Source organism: Cydia amplana, chromosome 21 (assembly GCF_948474715.1).
Source record: "Cydia amplana chromosome 21, ilCydAmpl1.1, whole genome shotgun sequence".
NCBI classification, from domain to species: domain Eukaryota; kingdom Metazoa; phylum Arthropoda; class Insecta; order Lepidoptera; family Tortricidae; genus Cydia; species Cydia amplana.
In genome coordinates this window covers 3572438-3585618 of record NC_086089.1, presented here as the reverse complement: position 1 = coordinate 3585618, position 13181 = coordinate 3572438, and the positions used below count along the sequence as shown (strand labels likewise).

The following is a 13181-nucleotide window of genomic DNA, read 5'->3' as shown; positions in this document are numbered from 1 at the left end:
TCTAGGTTTTTCGTATTTAAATGAACCAAACTTGCATTTTTTGGTAGTTATAAGACCTTTCCATAATGGGACATCTACTGAGCATGTTAGTAGAACATGGTACAGCAGTTCTTCTAACAATCTATGCTACTATTGTCTCCTCGCTGATGGGACAGAATAACAACAAGAAATAGTTGATTGACCCATTAACACATTTCATTTCTTGATTACGTATACATAATGTCATATACACAACTCTACAGTTGCACGCACCTTTAGGCTACGATGCCCGCATACATTCAAGCTAAGATTCAAAATGCTATAAATCAGTGGTGAAAAATGATTTTGAGCAAGATTAGAAGCATTTTGTTGTTACATTAGTATTAGTCGAATTTGAACATTAACATTAAATTGATATAAACATGTCATAAAGCCGAAATAACAGCTAGTAGAATAAATATCATAATTATATTTAGGTATTTATTGAAGCCAAAGAATTATTCATTGTAAAAGAGCAAGGTCTGAGAAAAAAACGTGTTTCGAATTTGATAAATAGCTGATGACGCTGAACGGGTGACCCTCGAAAGCTGTCATCACGCATGGAATTAACGAAACGTATGAGTGACACCTGTATCGATACGATATACAGTCAGACTGCCGTATTCGAACTTCAAGATATTCACAAGAGACGACACGTACTGGATCCATTCTAGATACGTTACAGTTTTAGATTTCAACTAGTTTTCCTTTGCAGCGCAATTCCGGCAACCAATGTCACTTTTACGATAGATCGTGTTAGATATCTATTAGATGTGAATTAGATCTCTTAAGTAATATCTTGTGGAAATCGTTCAAGAGTATCTCCAGAATCGCGGAAATGTCAAATTTGACAGATTAGATTTTAAACATATCGTTATCGTATCTTAGCGATGTCTAAAAGATAGATGGATGTCTATTACAAAATCCGAATCGGGCCCAGAGCCACAATTTGATTGGTTAATATCTACGACTTGTACCGACCTGACCTGTACGTTATGCATTTAATATGGTTGTCAAAAGTTGAATTTTGACAATTCGCTTACCACAAAACATAACTGACGAACTCCCGAGGTTTTTCTTAGATTTAACAACTCTTCTGCAATAAATAACTCTTTGATTGAATCTAAGCTGCTGAACGGGAACATTCTCTGGAAAGGAAAGTTTCATTTATATTGTATCATTCAATGCAAATCAAAATTTCATTAGACATCTAAACAACCGCTGGTTCCTTCAGGGTCTACGAGGTTAGGTTACTGTTTAATGCGGTAGGAGTTAAAATACACGATAGTGGTATGTCAAAAGGCGGCAAATTAAAAAATGGAGTACCTATGAGCGTTTATATTGAATAATTTTACGGTTTAGACTCACTTGTTTCCCTTGCTGTGTTGTGCTTGTTTGTTTGTTTGTGGTTGTAACCGTAAAATTATTCAATGTTAGCATGTCTCACAACAGTTTAAATTCGGCTATGAGCGTTTCTTTTATTTTTTGCCATTTTTATTTATTGTGACCTTTTTTGCCACTTTTGTGTTATTTCTACTCAGAATCACGAGCTCTTTAGATCCTAATAGGGTAAAAAAATGCCCCAGTTTTTTTCCTATTGTGTTACCATTTCCCCATATACTTCTTTGTATGGTGGTAACAAAAAGGAAAGTTTGAAAAATGTATGGAAATTTTAAGACACTTTTTTTCTCCCATAAGGATGAAAAGGGCTTGCGATCCTGACTAGAAATAACACAAAGGTGGCAAAAAAATTCACAATATATAAAAATGGCAAAAAATAAAAGAAACGATCCTATATAAAGGGTGAAAAAAAAAACGGATACGTCCGTCGTTTCTATCCGGCCTCGGGTACTGTCACTGACAATCTAACCTCTAGACTGAGCTTAGGCCAATTCTTTCATGAAACCGATGCTGCCAAAAATACGGGGGTGCGGGGGGACGAGGTGAGCGAATCCCGTGCCGTGATTGGTCCGTTCAAAGACACGGACCAATCACGGCACGGGATTGACTCGAAGATGGAGTAACGCTACCGTATGTGTGGCAGAGGGGGTAGCGCGACGGTATCATCTTGGATCGTCCCATTCGTTTTTCGTCAAGTTCTTAAATTAGTCCTATTCTGCTTTCGTCACTCATTCTACATTCGTCACAATCGTCGGTGGCTTTCAATGTAGAATGAGTAACGAAAGCAGAATAGGACTAATTTAAGAACTTGACGAAAAACGAATGGGACGACCCAAGATGATACCAGCGCGACTATGCTATGTATAGAGGTTGGATTGTCTGTGGGTACTGTAGACCTTGGCCACAATTTCTTTTGACATTTATTTCAGTTTTAAATGACGTACCTAGTAAAGGAACAGCTCTGGCAGATACTTGGTGTGCTTGTGAAGGTTGCCCTGGTGTGATGCTGTAGGGGAGCAGGCCGAGCGAGGCAGGAGGGGCTCCGACTGGATAGAGCTGAAGATCTCTTCCAGCTTGTCTTTTAGCTCGTACTGTGAACAAATATAGCTGGTCAACCAAATCTTGTCAGTAAAAAAACGCGCGAAATTCAAATTTTCTATGGGACGATATCCCTTCGCGCCTACATTTTTCAAATTTGCCGCCGTTTTCTACTGTCAAGATCTAGTTGACCAAGTATAATTTGTTATATAAAGACATGTCAAACTTTAATTAGAATCTGTTCTGAAAGAGAAGAGTCGTGGAATGTAATGGGCCCCATATATTCCACGACTTCTCTTTCCGCACAAACTCTATATCGTCAGGTGACAAGCAAAAGTCGCTAATTACTATAAAATATTTAAACAAAAATCAACCTTCTTTTCGTACTAATATGGTTCACTATGGCTATGAACTTGTGGAGGTACTTAGTGACTGTACCCACCATTTTACATACCCCAGAAACTTTGAAAAGGACACCTACCTAACTGACTTATCGATTCGCTGAGTTTCCACCTCGCTTCGCTCGATATTACTAGCATTTAGCGAAGCCCGTCGTCTCTCGGCCTCGCTATTCAGACAGACCTTGCGTTGTGTAAGGTTGACTAGATGGTTGAAAGGCGGGTTACGGAAGGCGCTGATGAGCGAGGCCCGTCGTCGCTCGGCCTTGTCGCTAGGCCTCGCTGTTCAGACTGACCTTGGGTTGTGTAAAGTTGACTAGATGGTCGAACGGCGCGGTACGGAAGGCGCTGTTGAGCGAGGCCCGCCGTCTTTCGGCCTCGCTGTTCAGACTGACCTTGCGTTGTGTAAGGTTGACTAAATGATCGAAGGGCGCCGTACAGAAGGCCCTGTTGAGTGAGGCCCGTCGTCGCTCGGCCTCGTCGCTAGGCCTCGCTATTCAGACTGACCTTGGGTTGTGTAAGGTTGACTAGATGGTCGAAGGGCGCGGTACGGAAGGCGCTGTTGAGCGAGGCCCGCCGTCTTTCGGCCTCTCGTCGCTCGGCGTCGCTGGGGCCGGTGGCGGCGCGACGTAAAGCTTCTAGGCTGACGCTCTCGGGTTGTTGCGGGTGCTGCAATTACATCATTCTTTGTTATACTTGTGACTGTATTAAGTCGTGTTTTTTTTTAACAAAGTTTGACCAATGGAGAAACCTAACTACTGAATTGTTCACTTGGAACTCGATTATAATAAAAGTCTTTATTTCGAACACATATACCTAAGTCCATAGATTGTTAGTGATTTTCTTAACTACTAGATATAAAGATAGTTTAGTAAACTATATAACTATACTAATCTTGATTAATTTACTAAAGTAAGGACGGTAAGCACGAAGAATTTCGTACATTGACAAAGTGAAAGTTGGACCAAGCTAACTCTGCACAGATTTTGAAAGAACAAAGTTTACAAATCTCATCATAAAATTTCAATGAAAAGACGTTTATAGTGAGTATAGTGACACGTCTACACTAAGTTCTGTCAAAGTTGGTGAAAAGTTGCACTCCTCTGCTTCAAAACACATGTACAGTCACCTGCAATAATATGTTACACGACGAAGGCCGCAAAAACATCTGACACGATCTTATTTGTAGAGCCATGTGTCACATGTTTTTGCGGCCTTCGAAGAGTAACATATTATTGCAGGCGACTGTACCGTAGTAAACGCTTCTTGTCCAATGTCTGTAAAGGAGGAATCGTCGGACCAATGCCAAAAGTCATCGTCGCTGCGCTGGATAGGACATGTTGGGACAAGTAGGAACAGGTTAGGAAAGGAGTGGACGAGTGATAGGAACTACAATTCTACATACAAACTACGCCAGACTCAATATAATCAGGGGTTAATGTTTGAAAAAATGTATAAACGGTATATCACACTCGGTAGATCACAATGAAAAAATGAACGATGATCAACTCTGGCCAACGTGGGATTCTGGCCCACATCTTCTTTCAACGGATAGGTACTAATAAAAAAAATTCTAACAAACCCAATCACAACTGAAGTGTCATTCTATGGAACTTGCTAACTATGTAAACAAAAGTCACTAGTAAATTCATATTTTTTGACAGTTTCAATATGGCGATTTGTTTACATAGTTAGCAAGTTCCATAGAATGACACTTTAGCTTGCGTTGTTTTATATGTGAAGTTTCAGCTTAATCGAATAATGGGAAGTGGGTCTTATTTAGCTTGCAAGATTTGACCATCACACACATGCATTGCAAGTTAAATAAAATCTTGTAATTAGAGAGAATTTTCTAGTCTTTCATTGATATATCTTAGGAAAGGTATAATATTACGTAAATAGCGAAATGCGGCATCGCGGGTCGATGGTTGTGGTTGTACTTCTCAACAAAGACGCGGTACTCCTCGTCCAGCGCCTCGTGTTGCTGTGGTAGGGTTAGATCATAGGATAGGTTTGACTTAGAAGGAACAGGGTAAGGTAAGGATGGACATAGGGCACAGACAAGACATCCTCCAGACTGAGCATAGTAGCGCTACCCCCTCTGCCAGAAATTTACGGTAGTTTTACTCCATTTTCGAGTCAAAGTGTCTTTGTGTGACGTCCGTGTCTTTGAACGGACCAATCACGGCACGGGACTCGCTCACCTCGTCCCCCGCACCCCAGTATTTTTGGCAGCATCGGTTTCATGAAATAATTGCTCTAAACTCCGTCTAGAGGATTCCTAGTCTATGACATAGGGTAACTGATTCGAGTTGTGACATCGTACATTTTTTGGAATAATTAATCATTTCGAATCACAATTAATCCCACGTTGTTTTATCATTCATGTAGTCTTGTGTGCTATAAGCTTTTAATAAGCAATTTCCATAGGAGTTGTAATTCAATAACCAGTCAAGTGACTGGACCATTTTTATCGGCACGTGCCGATTCACTTAATAATAGACAAAGGATAAGCCGTTCGGGGCCAGTTTCAAATCAACGGACTATAATAAGGTCCCGTTTTTACTCTTTGGGCACAGAATAAATAATAGTACTAGGTACAGAAGACTCACTCTCTGACAAAACGCGTCTGTTACGATCAGCACAGATATGGCCGCTAGGTGGCGACAGCGCCACGCGCGGCTTATGGCTTTCCCCAAAATTGGTGTGGAACGGATGTACTTTTAGCTACCTGTAGCAAAGCGACGAAATCGCGGAGTGAGCCACGCCTGCTTTGGGTACGGAGATAAGATAAGATAAGATGATAGTTTATTCAAGTAGGCATAATTACAATGCGCTTATGAACGTCAAATAAAGCTAGGTAGACCGGCTCCAACCCTACACAACACAGTCCTAAGAAGTCAGTCCTAAGTAGTGTTGAGTCGCTCACTCGTTTGGCACCCCATTTGTACCACTCATTTTGTTAATTTGTCGCAGTACTTCGTACCGAAAAAATGTCTTACTTCACTCCTCTATTCATTTTACTTGATTCTAAAATTATCTTTCTCCTAAAAGTTCTATTCTTAACCTCCAGAATTGCACTCCAATTAAATGTTACTATTTATTTATTTATAAAGGAAGTGATGAATACATAAATATGTATATACATTAAAATATTTTTGTCGCCGTTGGAATTAATGGAATAGTCGACGCTGAAAATATGCTAGTACCTCACCTCATTTGAAGTAAGACATTCTGCCCTGCTAATAGTAAGTGCAGTACTTGCATGAAACTCATCGTTTAAATAAAGAACTTATTCAAAGAGAACAAGATAAACAATTGCATGACTTTTCAACTGCGATTACTGCGTATGTTGTTAGCACGGCAGAATTGTAACACCTCATTTTAGAAAATGAGGTACTTATACAAACTCATTTTAAATTGATGTCCTACCCATCACTAGTCCTAAGTCCTAAAGAACACAGTTAACTGACCCGCTGCACGCCAGGCGAGCTGTTGGCGCTGTCCATCTCGTTGGGCGCCCCGATGTCGGCCAGGCTGTCCCGGCCCGCGGCCGCGCCTGCAGGCAGCGGAAACGTGAATACTGACGGCCGCCGGACATCTGCTTTAACAGGTCAGGGATTAATGATGGGAAGTTGGTGGACGTGTAGCCAACACCCGTTGTGATGATGTTAGTAGCGGCTCTCGATGATCCCCGGCCGGTGGGTCGATTCCTAAATAAGCTGGGGCCTTACTATGATGTCCTTTAGCGATTCAGTTTAGGTCCTAAACCATGTTAACCATGGTAACCATGGCAACTCCAGGTTTAACCGGTTAACCCCGGGTTAGTGGGATGGTGCAGTTCGCGCTAAGAGGCATACCGATCGAGGCAAGAGTTATAGTATGACTTTGACTGTTTTATGTCTATTTTGCCTTCGACTGGGTTAACAATGAACGTGTATACTGACGGCCGCCGGACATCTGCTTTAACAGGTCAGCGATTAATGATGGGAAGTTGGTGGACGTGTAGCCAACACCCGTTGTGATGATGTTAGTAGCGGCTCTCGATGGTCCCAGGCCGTTGTGTCGATTCCTAAATAAGCTGGGCCCTTACCATGATGTCCATTAGCGATTCAGTTTAGGTCCTAAACAGAATCATGGTAAGGCCCCTGTTGTTGACTTGTGATGTAACCTAAAATGATTTATAGTGAAGTTGGGTAAGGCCTGTAAGCGCCACTTGCACCATCACACTAACCCGGGGTTAACAGGTTAAACCGCTAACCCAGTGTGAAATTGTATTGGTAACCATGGTACCATGGTATATGGTTTAACCGGTTAACCCCGGGTTAGTGGGACGGTGCAAGTGGCGCTAAGAGGCATATCGACCGAGGCAAGATATTATGACTTTGACTGTTTTATAAGTGTCTATTTTGCCTTCGACTGGGTTAACAATGAACGTGAATACTGACGGCCGCCGTACATCTGCTTTAACAGGTCAGCGATTAATGATGGGAAGTTGGTGGACGTGTAGCCAACACCCGTTGTGATGATGATGTTAGTAGCGCCTCTCGATGATCCCCAGCTGATGTTGATGTGTTGATTCCTATATATAAGCTATTGTTGACTAGTAATATAACCTAAAATGATTTATAGATAGGTGGGGTACGTACGGCTTGTAAAGCTTTGGTTTCCTCCGAAAGCGGTGCCGTCATATAGCGGCCGCAATATAGCGGTGAATGACGTCACTAGAACGGTGGCTATGTAAACCAAATGGCGCGGTTTCCTAGAGGGCGGTGATTGACACCGTAACGTCAAAAAGCGGTGCCGCCATTTGCATGACGGTGTCGATAGTTTCGTGAACGTTTTATTAGATAGCGGTGAAGCCATTTTGTACTAAAATCTCAAATGCACCTTCTGTAGCACAAGATTTGAATAAATGATCTTCAGTACTACGATTATTTTCCTCTTCTGATGATATTTCATCCTCCAAGTAAAATAGTAAATTATTAAAGCTAAACACTGACTTAATATAAAAGAAATAGACACACAAAGCAGAACAAAAACGTCAAGAAATGTGGATCCCAATGACGTTTCGCACCATTTGCATTGATGATAAAAACGCTTACGTAAATTTTGAGTCAAGATAAATGTTTCGTACAGAAAAGAGCTTAATGTCGTAAGCATTAAGTGTCAAATTTGCAAACATAAGTACCAACACTGTTAAAAAATTTAGTCCGATGGCACTAAACGTAACGTATTTACGTCAAACAACGTCAAACGAGAATAATGAACGAATGGAGTCACTTTGGTACACTTTAATATGTATTACTGTACAGGAAAACCAATTGAAGTAATAAATAAAACAAATTTAATTTAATCGGGAGCTCAAATAAAATTAATTCGTGGTTCAAATTCAAACAAATTAAATTTTTAATTCGTAAGTATACGTCTTTAAATACTAATTTCCTTGAAATAAATTCTACTTATTAAATAACTATGTATTTAAGATCTACATTTACTCATAGCATAGCGCGGGTGCACGGGGACATTTAGATACTGATTGGATTTTTTTTATAAAGTCTACCTATACTTTATAAAAAAAATCCTGTGGTTGTCACTGTGTTCCGACAGGTTTAGCATTTACATAGTCGATATAAGCCCTTATTGGTGGTGTATATGTCGGAAACAGGGAAATGGGCCGAACACACAAGTGCCGTTTTGCCTTGTTTAAAACTGCAACACCCCTATCTCTTGCTATAATTAAATAGCAGTCCACTTTGCACGTCGCATAGGTTTTCCTGGAAATCTTGAATTTAAACATAATATTATTTCTTATGAATTCCATATAAAAATATAAAAAAATATTGACCTCACATCGACTCATTAGATTTTTGTTCCTTAACATCCCTTCTTTGGTACTAACAAATTAATTTATTCAAAACCATAAAATTACCACCAGATTACATAAATTATGTAATGATATCCAAAGAACTAACCGAAAGAAATACATTCCATCCTTTTTCCTTGTTTTATCATTGTTATTTTTACATATTTTAACGGCACATTTCGTAATTGTTGACAACTTCACATTTGAGCGTTTCAAACAAGACTAAACGAAAAAGTAATGCATGATCTGTTTTGACATCACTTTTGTGGGGCCATTTTTGGCGGCTGATTGGGTATCCAGTTCTTTATACTATATCAATGAAGCTAAATCAAGGTCGTCCAGTTTCTCTCCTGGATACGTTTCGTTTGACCTTGGTGGCTGACGGTGTGTTATGACGCCGTGGTACTTTCCACATGTCGTCACCGTAAAGACGGCCGTCTTTTTGCAGCCGCTATATGACGGCACCGCTTTCGGGGGAATTCAAAGCTTAAGAGGCATACTGACCGAGACAAGAGTAATAGTATGACTGACTGTTTTATAATTATTTCTTTTTAACATTTAAAACTTTCGCGTTTTGAACACATATTAACTCACATTTATAGACGGGTCTATCGCGAAAATTATTTTATTACGTTTATTTACCGACGTTTCGACACGGGTTTTACTGGTCGTGGTCGCGGCTAACTGATATCCCAGCAAAATGTCAAAACACTGATTTGTGCAACTACCCGAGGAAAAGTGTATGAAAAAAGCTGATTGAAAGCCAAGTAAGAAGAATGCCGAGACAAGACAACAGTATAACTATTTTACAAGTATTTCTCTTGCCTGTACCGACCACCTGCTTTTAACATATAATTGTTTAGTATGGGGGGTTGTGAAGGTGAAGCCAATATCTGTTGGGATGACATTATGTAGGGTATCTCGATGATCCACAGCCGTTGATTCCTAAATATATTTTCTTATAACCTAAAATGTCATTTAATAAAAGAAAAATTGGATGGTGTTTAGCAAAAATGTGTCAACCCACATTCATTTTGCAATAAAATGTCAAATTTAAGCGTAATTTTTTTGAGTTGACATCTTATTGCGTAATTAATGTGGGTTGGGTTGACACATTATTGCTAAACACCATCCAATTACACATGATAAAAGAAGTCATTTAATGGTGAAATAGGAAGCGAAATTTTAGTTAAAACTATTACAAGTGTATGAACAAAATTGTTTCGTTACGGGAAACACTAATTTAGAATCCCACTCTTAGACTAATAAGATTTAATGTGCGTACAAATGACATGTGTAACATATCTGTTAGTTTGATTTTTTTAAATGATGTCTGATGTGTTTGTTAATACCTGTATCCAATATAACTGTTTACGTGACTAACCTGTTTCAAGCCAGCTGTGTCTGTGCGCCAGACTAACGCCTCCGGCCACGTATGGCGACGGAGCCTGCAGCCGCGCCGCGTCCAGCCCCGACGCCTTCAGACAGTCGCACAGCTCCATCTATGTGGATAATCGCAGGTTAAGCTTTGGATTCCTCCGAAAACGGTGCCGTCATATTACGGCCGCTATATAGCGTTGACTGACGTCACTAGAACATTGTCTATATAAACAAGATGGCGCGGTTTCCTAGACAGCGTTACGTTACGTTGACTGTCAACGTAACGTAAGATGACGGCCGTCATGACGGTGTCGATAGTTTCGTGAACGTTTTATTAGATAGCGGTGACGCCATTTTGAATAAATGACACGAAATTTGAATAAATGATTCCGTACTACGATTATTTTCCTCTTCTGATGATATTTCATCCTCCAAGTAAATTATAGATGATCAAGCAAATCTTGTCATTAGGAAAAGGCGCGAAATTCAAATTTTCTATGGGACGTTATCCCTTCGCGCCTACATTTTTCAAATTTGCCGCTTTGACCTTGGTGGATGACGGTGTGTTATGACGCCGTGGTACTTTCCACATGTCGCCACCGTAAAGACGGCCGTCTTTTGCGGCCGCTATATGACGGCCGTCATATGACGGCACCGTTTTCGGAGGAATCCAAAGCTTTAGGGCTCATTTAGACGGTGCCACAGAATAAATAATAGTACTAGTTACAGAAGACTCACTCTCTAACAAAACGCGTCTGTCACGATCAGGACAGATATGGTCGCTAGGTGGCGACAGCGCCACGCGCGGCCTATGGCTAGCCACCAAAATTGGTGTGGAACGGATGTACTTTTAACTACCTGTAGCAAAGCGACGAAATCGCGGAGTGAGCCACGCCTGACGGTGCGAGAACTCGCATGCGAGTTTCATTACATTGCGTTATTTGGTCGGTCGGCTGAATTGATGTCACCTCAATGGTCCGCAATGTAAATAAAATCGTATACGAGTTCGCGCGCCGTCTAAATGAGCCCTTAGTTTTAGTGCCATAGCGCTGGTGGCCTAGCGGTAAGAGCGTGCGACTTGCGATCCGGAGGTCGCGGGTTCAAACCCCGGCTCGTAACAATGAGTTTTGTACCTATGAATATCATTTGATATTTACCAGTCGCTTTTCGGTGAAGGAAAACATCGTGAGGAAACCTGACTAATCCCAATAAGGCCTAGTGTACCCTCTAGTAGTTTTAAAGATCTAAGCATACATAGAGAGATATACAGACAGCGGGAAGCGACTTTGTTTTATTCGCTATGTGCACGACTGGTGCTGCCCTCATTTTGTCGGACTTTCTACGTTAAATCTTATGGAGTAAAATTAGTTCAAGCGGCTGCCGCTAGTACTAATGTCGGACATTCCATAAGATTACCTGTGTTTGTGACGATCAGCGCCACTTCCCCGTCCACCGACTTCGCACCTTGCCAATACTATGTCTGTGGTGTGGGATGTCTGTGTCTCACGGACGGCAAAGTTGACGTTGCCGGTTAAAAAATAGGTCGCGAAGTGCGTAGTTTATGGTCATTCAAAAAATTAAAAAGTTAAAAACATTGCAGTCTCGATTTCGGGACTGCAATGTTGCATACAAATTCCATTATTTAACGAGGTCCAAACTTTTTAAAACTTTAAATGGCCAGATCAAATGAAGGCATAGGTCCATTAAACAGCCAAACAGATGATTAGCACTTATTATTATAATGTTGGTACCGCGACTATTTAGGTGTCTCAAATACGTTGGCGTATTTTCAGCAGAAAAATACACTTCTTTTTTTTAAAGGCGGCAAGCAAATCTTTTTAATGGTTTTACTTTTTTCTGTGAAAATTAGAATGTTGCTTCTGTAATATATTTCTATTTCTTGCACCATTTTTGAGAAAAGCACTATATATGACTCGGCTGGAAGGCTACTTGCTGGCTTCGGATTCAATTAAACGGACTCCCAAGGTCGTCCGTTTAAAACGAATCCTCAGCCTGCAAGTAGCTACTTCCGAACCTCGACAATAATGTACTATTACCTGATCAATCATGAGGTAAGGGAACTTGTTAGGCATCTTCGCTGGCGTGATGTCGTACTCTTCCAACAGCGGCGGTAACAAGTGCGGTGCGTCCTCTCGGCGCGCTTCCACTATCTGTTGATACAAAAAAACACTTAAAACTAATTTTTCTTTCAAAGTCAGATAAGTTTCTAAAAAGCGCTGGTGGCCTAGTAGAGCCTAGCCTAGGCGGTAAGAGCGTGCGACTTTCAATCCGGAGGTCGTGGGTTCAAACCCTGGCTCGTACCAATGAGTTTTATCAGTGAAAGAATAAGGATCAAAGTCAAATGGCGTTCTAACAGTTTTAATAGTATTAACATGTAAGCACTAACTAACCGTAACAAAACAATATAAGTTCATATATAAGGCTAAGCTTAGTTTAAATAATCTCCAAATATAGAGATTGTAACTGAGATTGATTGTACAACTAACCTCTTGATTGAAAATAAACAGATTACATTTTAATTTTTTTTTTTTTAATATTCTGTCGAAAGATGGCAGTAAATTTACTGTCCCTACATAGTTTACTTTGACCATCCGCCTCTATTTAAAATTCTCTTTGGTACAACTATCCCAAAGCACAGAATAAACAATTGTACATACTAGGTACAGAAGATTCACTCTCTAACAAAACGCGTCTATTACGACAGATGTGACCGCTAGGTGGCGCAAGCGCGAGCAGGCGTCCGTTCCGTAGCGGTGCGCGGCAACTACTATGGCTAGACACCAAAATTGGTGTGGGCCGCATATACTTGTAGCGACGCGACGAAATCGCGGAGTGAGCCACGCCTGCCCAAAGGCAGAACAGTCGTCAAGGTTCTGTCTATCTTCTTTTTGATTCTCTTCTGATTCCTTGACTGACCTTGGGCAGGTAGTCGTGTGCCCTGCACTGCTGACCCACTGTCAGGACGGGGTTCGTCAGGGCGGACTGCTGGATACTGCGAAATGACCGCAATTTTGGCGGTTATAGCCGTGATTCGTTGACTGACCTTGAGCAGGTAGTCG

General features: G+C 40.9%; 1 protein-coding gene across 1 annotated transcript in view; it reads right to left on the bottom strand.

Annotated features, from left to right (window-relative positions):
* Positions 1-1087: 1087 nt before the first annotated feature.
* LOC134657857 (protein EFR3 homolog cmp44E) overlaps positions 1088-13181 on the bottom strand; it is a 36934-nt gene continuing 24840 nt past the window's right edge. The window contains exons 15-20 of the mRNA XM_063513436.1: positions 12159-12272; positions 10106-10223; positions 6329-6414; positions 3363-3524; positions 2364-2510; positions 1088-1166 (exon numbers count right to left, since the gene is read on the bottom strand). Coding sequence (XP_063369506.1) covers positions 2364-2510; positions 3363-3524; positions 6329-6414; positions 10106-10223; positions 12159-12272 — 627 coding nt within the window. The 3' untranslated portion in view covers positions 1088-1166. The remainder of the gene's footprint in view (positions 1167-2363; positions 2511-3362; positions 3525-6328; positions 6415-10105; positions 10224-12158; positions 12273-13181) is intronic.